This window comes from Excalfactoria chinensis, chromosome 4 (assembly GCF_039878825.1).
Source record: "Excalfactoria chinensis isolate bCotChi1 chromosome 4, bCotChi1.hap2, whole genome shotgun sequence".
NCBI classification, from domain to species: domain Eukaryota; kingdom Metazoa; phylum Chordata; class Aves; order Galliformes; family Phasianidae; genus Excalfactoria; species Excalfactoria chinensis.
Window position 1 is genome coordinate 69105124 of NC_092828.1, and position 11262 is coordinate 69116385.

An 11262-nucleotide genomic window follows, 5' to 3' on the forward strand; every position below is an offset into this window, starting at 1 on the left:
CTAGAAAAAGATCGGTGGCTTGCTTCAAATGCAAAGGAAAACTCTTACCTACTAGATACGAGCTGTGAAATGCTTATGATAATTCATCTTACTCTTTTCACATACTTTGTTACAAATTACGCAGGTGGAAACAAGTAATAAAGCAGAGCTTATACTAATGAACCAACAGAAGAGGTCCAGCAAATTCTACACTGAATCAACTCTGTAAAGACAGGTGACTCCACTCCATCAGATGGGGTGAAACAGGGAGAAGGAAATGGAGGGGAAGAATTTACATAGGATTCAATAAAGGGATTCTAGAACATACATGAGTCGGTTTTTATATCCTTAATGAAATCAAACCTAATTCTTCCTCTCAGACTACACATATAGAGCAATTATTTGAGTCATTCTAAGAACCAAAGGCACAGATGTGACACACTGAAGATGAAACTATTTCTAAACATTTAAACTATTTAGCTGTACTGTTTCAGACCCTCACTGTACACAGCCAGGAAAGAAAGCAATCTGTTCCATTTATTCACTTCACAGAAGGAACAGTGTGGTTTATAAGACGAAGTATAATTACACTGTGAAGCCTTTTGTTCTAAAGTATATTTATGTAGCAAAGAACTAGTAAAAATTCAGTCCTAGGGTGAAGATTACCTTTCATGTTTTCTCAGGGGCCATTAGAGTCCCCCAGAGTGCACTTCCAATGCATTTATCAAAGCATCTTTCTTAACAGCCTGACACCATTTCTTCCAGAAGAAGTCTCGAAATTTTACTTACAGTCAATGCAGAAACCATACAAATTCTATCTCATCTATAATGCTGCCCTTCTTAAGTGAGATGTTATGAATTACATTAAATCATTTAACAATTCTCTCGCTGACAACTGCCCCTCAGATGTGCCTTTGAAGAACACAAATACAAGCCAATTAGCACTGCAGCATGAAATGCAGAAACAATGGAGTCAAACACAGAAAAGGAGAAAGCATAATTGATAAAGCAGCTAATTTAATTTTACAAACAGGAAAAGGCACAATTGCTTATTTAAGGTGAAGTAATGAAGGTTTATAAAGAAAACAGTAAAATTCAATGCAACAAGGGCACAGCATTTACTGGTAAAATTATTTGGGCTGAGGGAGCTGGGCTTGTTCAGGCTGGAAAAGGGAAGGATCCGGGGAGATCTCATTATAGCTTCCCAGTACTTCAAAGGAGCTTATAGACAAGAGGGAGACTGAGTTTTTAGGTGGTCTGATAGTGATAGGACAAGGAGGAATGGTTTTAATCTAAAAGATGGGAGGATTTAGGTTAGATGACTGGGGAAAATCATTCACTCAGAAGGTGGTGAGGCAGTGGAAGACTCTGCCCAAAGAACTGGTGGATTCCCTATTCCCGAAGACATTCAAGGTCAGGTTGTATGGGCCCTGGGCCCTCAATTGATGCCTGATTTAGTGGTTGGCAATCCTGCCCACAGCAAGACATTGGAACTAGATGATCTTTATGGTCCCTTCCAACCCAAGCCATTCCATTACTGTGATTCTTTCTATTACATAAGTGTTTGCAGAGTGGCATCTCTAATTTTCCTTCAAAACTCATCTTTTGCCGCAGGTCTGGATGCCTGTGAGACCAGAGAAGTCCAGACAGAGACTTGGGTTCTTTACTTTTGTACAGAACAAAACTAACTAAAAAACCTGAAAGCATGGAAAAAAATGAACTAAAATGTGGGGGTTTTTTTTTAAGTGTAATTATAGACTTTTCCACAGTTTTTAATAAGCCTAAGAAATAGATGAATCCTACAACAGTGACGTTTGTCATCTGACCATATGACTATCTTAGTTTCAATATAAAGGCAGGACCATGCTGAGGAGGAAAAAACAATTATGCATGTGAAGAACTGAGTTCTCTCAACTTTTGAAATGGAGGTCTCTCTGAATACTTGGTATTCCAGCAGCCTGTATAAAGGAATTTACACTTTATTCTCAGGGGAAGCTGCAGAATTTAAAACAAACAATAACAACAACAAAATCAATGTAGTCATAATTATGCTTTAGGAAAAAGTCATGTACTCCACTTTCAAGGTCAATTTTCTTTTCCATTTGCTACCGATTAATAACGTAACATGCAAAAGAGAAAGAACCTCTTACACCCTTAGAGTACTGCTGCAGAAAACAGGCAAGCTGACCTTATCATATGAAGGGTCCATAGGTATATTCTGACAATCTGGAACTATAAACCACTGTCAGTCTCAGGTCTGAAATATCCTGAGCATCACTACATCATTACCAAATAATTTTCAACCATGTGAAGGTCACTGGAATGAACAACGATGTGAGAGGATTAACCCAACCAAAAGATTCAGCCCATCCTTTGCATCCTGACTTTTCACTTTACAAACTCACTTAATTTCTAAAAGAATAATACATACCACATGCAATGGACCAGTAGACCTGTGAGTCTGGTGTCTGATGCAGGATACGAAATGGAGCCACTTTTGACGTAGAATCCAATACTGCATCTAGGGTTCCCACAAGAAGACCTGAAGAAAACACACACAGCCTGGTAAAACTAAAGTTCTGAAATGCACGCTTACCTCCCAGTTCCTTTCTTATTGAATAGGAATGTTATCCAAGTGAAAATTTATCCTGTAATAAACTCTGAGAAAAAAAAAAAAAGAAGCACAAATGAACAAAATGAAAAGTGCTCCCAGAGGAAGCTGCTGGAGAGCTGTTATAGACACAAAAGCCATTATAAACACAAACTGAGGGTGAAGAAGTTTGAGACGATGCCCATGGAAGCAATAGCCACCCATTATGGGAAACCAGAGGATAACTTGAGAAGGAACATGGTAGCTCCCAGCCTTTAATAAGCACAAGCAGAAATTGGACTGCCTCTTCATTAGTCACTTACTGTCGTTCTGTTTTACAGACAAAGGAAACAGTTCTAGAGAAACTGTAAAAACATCATGTCTGATTTATGAAAATCTCATGCACTCTCTTCCCATGGGAGCACCATGTCATGCTCCCTATACAGACAGAAGTTTTCCCGTTCATCCCATTCTCCAGGCATTGAGTTACAAAATGCCTTTCTTTATCAGGTCTACCAGAGGACTCCACTATAAACTATGGAACGTGAAGATTTCATTCTGCCATCACGTGTGAGTGTATTACATAAGGTGCATTACTCCATTACAGATTATACATACCAGATACAATGACCATGTCACCTCCTTGCCCCTAGATATGTAATTAGTTCCAATTAAAAACAGTTTACAGCAAAATACTAACAAAACACACTTCATCTCTAACAAAAAGAGACACACTCTCTCCTCTCTCCCGATATATTTTCTGAGAAAATTAGTATGCATTTTATCTTAGCAAGCAAAATCATTCTCACTGAGTGTAACAAAGCTGTGAGACAGCTCAGAGATCTTACAAGCTGAATTTAAAGCTAAGAATCAAGAAATTCTAACAGAAGAAAAATCTACACAGAAAGAAACACAAATTGTTGGATCCAGATGCTCAAGGAAACCTTGTTACAACAGTGATGAAAATACAAGCAATGCTATCACTCTGCTCTCCTTCCATTACTCCCCTCTCAAATTAGGAAAGTATCAGTTGTATACTCAGGGAAGCAAAGCAAGACCTTTCAGTGTTATCTAGGTAGACATCCTCTGAACATGATTTCCCTGGGACTCGCTTCCAGCACAGACCCCATGTGACCTATCAATGTGGCTACTCAAGTTTCAGAATGATTTTGTCTTAAAAAAAATGGAAACAAATAAAAACCACAAAGGGAACCCAGAGACCAGTACATTTCATCAATCAAAACTATTATCTTGCATTGCCTGCAATTCATAGACTGTACCTTCCTGTTGAAAACTAGCATTTCTTGTAATTTCAAACTACAGTCAGACATTGAATAGATAACGTTCATAATTGCTTTAAGAGCTTGGGCTTACTGAGTCACAACACTGAGCTCATCACAAAGCTGGCTCTGCTTTAGCAGATACTTTATTATCTTTTACAATTGTCCTAATCGTAGTTTTGTTAGGATATATGGTACCAAGACAGCAGTCACCATTGCTAAGGTTGACGCATCAGCTCAGCTTGCATGAATGAATGAGACAGCACACGAGGGAGCAGCATTCCCCAGTGCTCTAAGTGCTCCCATCATTTTGGAAGGCCATCGGATTTTAGGCACAATAAGCTGCATCAGGTCAGTATTGCTCATTTCAGTAGTTCCACTGGTCAGCAGTGCTCTGTCTACAACCCAACTGCAGGTCAGTGCTTCAGACAATAAACACTCAAGAGGTGATGAGCTCATTACACAGCTGTGGTTACTGGCATCACTACCCTGGGCCTGAATGTGCTCCAACTACAAGATCAGAACATTCACCTCCAACACTCACCTCTGCTCTAAGTCAGACCCACAGTTTCAGTGATTTCAGCCAAGTCCTCGCACAGGGAATGAATTCAGCTACACACAAAGAAAGTGATGCACACTCACAAGGAGAAAGGGTTCTGTTTTTAGAAAAGACTCTCAATTTCATGGTTATTTGAGGAAGACCATTGAGGTGCTGGTGAGAACACCAATAAGGTGTTCTTTCCAAAACTTTATGTAACCTTGGGCTGACAGAATACAAACATTAGCTGACAGAATATCGGGAACAAACTGCCTCGGTGGTCCACATCAAACCTTCAGAGTTGAGTGCAGGTGACTCAACGGTAACACAAAGCAATATGCCAACACCGTGCTTTGCATAGTATCCTTGGTATTTTGCTGCAGAGACATCTACCAGAACACATTAGCAATAAATTGTGCTCTCACTTGTACCAATTTATGGCAATAACGCCTATCTGTTAGACGAAAATAACCGCCCAGCACTATGTCCTTTGGAAGCAACTCTGCTGTGTTCTTCTATTTCACCATGCACAACCAGAGAGTGCTGCTGTTTGCTTTCCCTAAAGAAGCACTGTTGCGCTGAAGCAACTGAAACTTGTTGGCACAAGCCTGTCTGCTCCTCTGCTGCCTAACAGTACCTTTGAGATCAATAATTGATGAAATTAAAACCGGATCACTCTCCTGATTTACTACATTAGAAGTGTTACTGGACATCAAATATTGATATGAGAGTTAGAGCATCTCCTTACAGGCAGAGATGCCTCATCAGTACAGTGCTGGCCAGCCCCACGTCCCCAGGGTCTTTGAAAGCAGACACATCCATGTTCAACTAAGGCTTCACTCTGTGTTTGTTTATGCCAATGTAAAAAGGTGCCGTGTGAAAGTACTCTAAGAGCTGCACCTGAGTGACAACAAATGCGGAAAGTGGTGATCTGCCAGAAGAGTTTGTTTCGGCAGTAACTGCTCCATTCTGCAACCTGAGGCCTTAGCCTCCATTTGGGAGCAAGCCCAAAGGGGAAAAACACTGTGAAAAAAAGCAGGCTTGTGTCAGAAAGTATCACTGATTTCAATCAGATATTTGTTACAGTTCAGGAGCAACACCCGATTATAGTATAGAACAGAATGGGCGAACCCCACTGAGGGCACCTCCAAGCAGGGAGGCATGGAGCAGCCTCAGCAAGGTTTTAAATAGACACCTCTCGAGAACCAGCAACTGTGTGTTCACAATAAACATAAACGCGAAGAATAAAAAGCAATGGCTTTCACATGAACTGTTCAGTTGTTTTTATGGTAAAGTCAATCTGTTAAATAAATTGTGCATTAAAAAGGGAAATAAACCCTGGAGGCAATGCAGTGCAAGAGACCCAAACGGGTTCATTTAAGTCTCCTGTGAGAAAGATTTCATCTTTATTTGCAACGTACATTCTACAGCAACTTGAAAACTGGCTGGGCACAAGCTGCACCTCTCCAGCTTCACACCCAACTCCACAGCACAGACCTTAAAGATCTGAAAAACAAACATTGCCTTTGTCACATACTGAGCCTACTTACAGTGCAAAGGTTCCCAAGCTTCCTCTCCTGCCCTGCTATTTCCATTAAAATGAATTCCTATAAGATCACCAAGTACCATTTTTAATTGATCCAATAGAAAGTGTGAGACAAGGTCCTTGCCACTGATACCCACCACGTTAACGTGTTCTTTAACATAATGCCTTTTGACAGATAAATTTCCTCATAGTGCATATACAAGCCTAGCTCTGTCTCCCCTTCCTCCAGCCTCCTGTGCCAGCACTCTAAGCCAGCAGTGACATAGACAACAAGCTGCATCTTCTAAAAAGCAGAAATAGCATCAAGGACCTTCTACAGATTCAGGATAGCGATAATTGCTGCCGGAAATCGAGGACTTGAAGAGTCAGGATTTTTCCCTGCATCCTAAATCTCTCTATTCTCAAGCACATCACATTCAGTGAGCAGGGCAGATTATTCCCAACCATTGCTAAGTGTCTCTCCTCTCACAGCTGTGCTGTATACTGGAGCAGAAAGGAAAAAGCTAAAGCACGTCAGGGAAAGACTGGTATTTTGTGACATCAAATATAATTACTCCTGAATACCTGTCTTCTAACTGAGGTCCTATAACCAAGCAATATATATAATTGAAGCAACGTCTTTACGATCAACATACTCTGTCTCACTAGATCTTGTGTACAGCACATGCATTCACAGCAGCAGTTTTCTGTCACTGTAACTGTGCTCTGTCACACGAACCATTTTGTTTAACTGTGTCCTTACAAATACACCCTAGAAGGCCTAAGCAGATCTCCTGTAGTGGCTCTGCAGAAAACAGTAAGGACTGGAGGACACGGCCACACAGCTGCACTGCAGGCAGAAGATTGTGTGACAGCTCCATGCATGAGAAACACCAGGAAGTAGAACCAGTCAAACAGGTTACAGTATCTGCAGCCTTAGGTGAGGTCCAAGGAAGAGGAGAGAATGAAATGTAAAACTAAGCAGGTGTATAAAGGCAGAGAGGACCAAGGCTAAGCAAAACCAGCACAAGGGATCCATCTCTGTCCACACTAGCCAACCAGTGAACTGCACTATGCACAGCCATAGGAGCTAGCTGTCACCAAAAGATCACAAACTGACCCCCAAAAAGGGATGCACAAACAAAACTAAGCATGGATTTCCTTATAAACACATGCTAACACATCAAACCCTGCCTTCCTCTTCTACTTGGTCTGCGCCTTCTGCTCCTGGTTATGCACTCAATACTCACTTGCTCCCTCCTCAAAGTCTTCCTGACTGAGCATACTCCTGTATCACTGGGTGTCCACTGCCCCTCAGCCAGCCCATCAGTGCTATCCCAGCCATGCAGCACTCTGTGCCCTCCTCCCCACCCTATGTTGGGGCATCATCCCCTTCCACCTACAGGGCTCTGTTTCCCAGTCCTTCTAACCCTGCATCGCATCAGCTGGAAAACACTGCTCACAGGAGCAGCAAAAGGCTCTCTTTGGCACATCTGGTGATGTCAAAACATAATAGCTGCTCATTGCTTTTTTTCCCTGAAGTAAGCACTAATTCTCTGAGTCACACACAACACTAAGAAATTAAAATCAGGCGTAGCAAATGGTGCGAGTTTATACCTAGGAGGTGTGAATATTTTCATCCCTGCAAACACAAACCTAACCATGTTATTTTCCAATTCTCCTGCTAACCCTTGTTACTTGCCATTTTAATTTAGGAACACCTTCCTTTTGCTTCTGTTCACTAGAAAGTAACCTGTGCAAATAAAAGCTGTACCAACCTCAAACAAACAGAAAAGGTATCGAAACAAAACATGCAACACCACCCAGGAAGGCATAGCAAAGAAATTATCCCAGCTGGGTGCTTCTTCCATGCTGTCATATGCTTGTAAGGGCAGAAGAACAGTGACATACAGCCATATTTATTCACAGTTCTTGGATAAATCTTACCACGCTGCCAAACAACCTTCGTACCACTTCAACTTGCTTTGGTTTCCAAAGACACAGGGCAGAGAACAGCCAACCTAGATTGGTGACCACAAGACTTCCAGGGTTGAAAGACATCACCCTTTGCTGTAAGCTGAAGCCTGGCATTATCTACCTATAGCATTATGATATTCCTAGCAGGAAATCTGGAATTATGCAGTTATTTCTTTTTAACATTTTTTTCTTGCCCCCTATAAGCGGTTCACATGCCAATGAACCTCCTCTGGTGGGAAGGGCTATTTCTACATGTGGAATTTGTCAGTCAGATGATTAGATGCTATTACATTGTTGGGAAAAAAAAAAATAATAAATGCTTCAATAAGACAATTATGCTTCGTGTTCGGCACAGCTTACACTATGAGGACGCAATTAGGGAGAACCTGAAGATGCAACTCATATTCATGAACCCGGAGGCATAACTCATTCAGAACACTTCAAAACCACACCGGCCATGAGCCAGCAGTGCGCCCTTGTGGCCATAAGGCCAGCGGTACCCTGAGGTGAAACATCCAAAGGGCAGGAGTCAAAGGGATGGGGCCAGGCTCTTTTCAGTAGCATTCAGCGACAAGATAACGGGTAAAGGGTAAAACCTGAACAGAGTACGTTGGACTGGGGGATCTCCGCGAGTTCCTTCCAACACCTTTGATTCTGCGACATCCCAACGTGACTCCACATCCCTGTGCCATTTCCCCTTGCAGGGGTCAATGCCACGCGGGTTCCTAAGGAGTCAGCTCCTCCCAGCTGGAGCGTCAGAGGTGCCCGGAGTCCCCGCAGCACATTATGCCACAAACAATAACCAAACCTGGAAACTCTGCCCTGCACCATTAGTTCTCATGAAATCAAGTACATTACAGCGAGGCTGTCGCTGTGTCAGTGCCGTCTCCCGGGGCCGAGTCGAGCCCGGAGCCTCAGCTCTGCCACCTCACCCCCTTGCTGAGGGTGCACGCGAAGGGGAAGGAAAGCAATTGCGGGGGGAGAGGAAGATGCAAACAAACAACCGAGTCTCCCCGCGGCGGCGGAGCGGCCCCCGCTCGGCCACGCACCGCCGGCTGCCGCAGCACCGGCCGCCCCGTGCCCCGGGCAGTACCTGCCAGCCCGCCTCCACCCTCCTCGCCGTATCCCCGCCGCCTCTGCAGCACGAAGTACTGGTTGGAGCGCTCCAGCACCCACAGCTTGAGGGCATTTTTCAGCAGCACCTCCTCGGGCTTCAGCCACATCTTGGCGGCTTCACCGCCCTCCGCCGCCGCCGTCGCCGCCCATACCCGCCGCCGCCTCCCGCTCCCACGTACGCAGCCCGGCTGCCAAGCGCCGCCGCCGCCCCGAGGCACGTTGGGAGGCGTAGTCCTGACCGGAGCCCTCCGAGCCTCAGGACTACAGCTCCCGGTAGGCCCCGCGCGGCCGCCGGCTGTGAGGGAAGGCAGGAAGCGGCTCTTCGCTTACCGCCCCCTCAGGGTACGGGCAGGCCTCGGCCTTAGCCGTGAGGCTGCTCACAAAGCGAGTTTTGTCTTGACTCCCTCATGGCAGTCAGAGAAGTACCGCTAAGTTTGGCCAAACATCCAGTATTCATCGCCAAAGAACGCTGTATGGCTACAGTTTGACACAGGGGCTCTGCGGTTTTGCCTGTCTCCAAAAGCTTGGTCATTTGTTGCCATAGAGTAGCTCATCAGATCATCTACGTATAGACTAGCGCTACTGTTCTATGCTAGAATAAATCAATCAAGACCTTCCTAAAATTTTCCCAAAACAAAGCTTTATTGATTGTGCGTCTTATCAATATGCATTTAAACTCAGCCTCTTTTTTAAGCTATTTTTATAAGGAGATTATGCACATCGTGCACTAACAACAGACTTCAAACTTGGCACTTCTTCAGTTTTATCCATTCTTTCCTTTGGCCTTTCCAGCAGTCCCCAAGGCAACCCAGGTGGAAAAAGAAATTATTAGCAAACGTGGTAACTGACACAGACAAAACAATAAGGAGATGATCCCGATGATCTCTAAGCTCCCTTCCAACTCACACGATGCTATGATAAGGCAAACAATACTATGATAAGGCAAACAACTACAATACATCAGCAGATGCTCCATGAGAGTCTCTACAATCCCTCCCCACCTGAAGTAACAGATATCAGTGGAAGAGCTGTTGCTGTGGCAGCTCCTGGAGACTGACCAGAGCTGACAGCAGTTCCTGCACAGATGCTGCTCTTTTAAGAGCACTCCCAAAGGGAGTGTTTACCATTTAATTTTCCCCAATTAGCCAAGCCCTTGGATATGAAACACTTACTTAGGATCTATTACAGGCATTCTAACACTGATGCTAATCGCAGGGGAAAACGCCCTTGGCATTTCCTCCCCAGATTTTGGCTTTTGGCATCTCACACAGGCTGGACATGTTAGGATATATGTCGCTTTCTAGTGTAAGATTCAAACTTTGTTATTCTGATTATTAAAAAGTAACAACAAAAACATCTTTGATCTCCCTTCTGTTGTTTCAAGGTCTTTCCTTCCTTGTGATCCCTTCAGGCACTGGTTCCTAAGATGCAGAGTGAAGAGGGATTTATTTATAGGTACTTAAATTCTTTCTTAATCAGCACACAATCATCCTACAGTCTAATCAATGCATTCCGCAGCAAGAGAGATCCATTTAGTGCCCGCAGAATTTTTCTTTCACTGCACTAATGACCTCCTGGAAATGGTAAATGATTTCCCTCAAGAAACCACAGCCAAGTGTATATAAATAGATAAATAGCTGTGTAAACAGTTCGGCTTCACTTTGTATAACCAACAGTTTAACAATCAGTGCGGAGAATTACATAGCTGTTAATTCACAGTGGGTGAACAGCACAGTTTGGTTTCAAGTTTCCCTTAGAGCTAAAATTAAATAGTCAAAGCCAGTAGATTTCATCTACTCCAAAATGCCAGCCATTATGCCCCTGGGGGAGCTGAACACTATTTAGATCTGCACAGGGAAAGCATCCATCTAAATCTGGGTGAAAATAGACCAGTGCAGAAGCTAGCCCTCTTGTTAAACACTGAACAAAATTCATTAAATCATGCAGTCAATGTATGTGTAGGCATGTATGCTGTCCAGCTGTTAGGCCACTTGACAGCTTCTGCCTAGAGGTTGAGGTGGACAAAATCTCTCAGTTTCATAGGAAATCCAGCTGCCCTCTTAACTCACGTTGCATTTATATGCTTGTAGTCCCTCATCACAAGGCTTGCCTTTCCCTTATCTGCAAAATCTCAGTTACAACTACATTTCTGGAGTGATATTTTAAAAAAATTTCCTTCATATGAGAAAATTTTATTTTGAAGTTTGAATTTACAGTAAAATCCCATCCATGTAAAGTCTGGTTTACAAGAAAGCAC

General features: G+C 43.4%; 1 protein-coding gene across 2 annotated transcripts in view; it reads right to left on the reverse strand.

Annotated features, from left to right (window-relative positions):
* Positions 1–9210, reverse strand: part of TBC1D8B (TBC1 domain family member 8B) — a 32700-nt gene extending 23490 nt beyond the window's left edge. For both annotated transcript variants that reach the window (XM_072334736.1, XM_072334737.1), the window contains exons 1-2: positions 8983–9210; positions 2411–2521 (exon numbers count right to left, since the gene is read on the reverse strand). In XM_072334736.1, coding sequence (XP_072190837.1) covers positions 2411–2521; positions 8983–9112 — 241 coding nt within the window. In that variant the 5' untranslated portion in view covers positions 9113–9210. The remainder of the gene's footprint in view (positions 1–2410; positions 2522–8982) is intronic.
* Positions 9211–11262: the final 2052 nt, after the last annotated feature.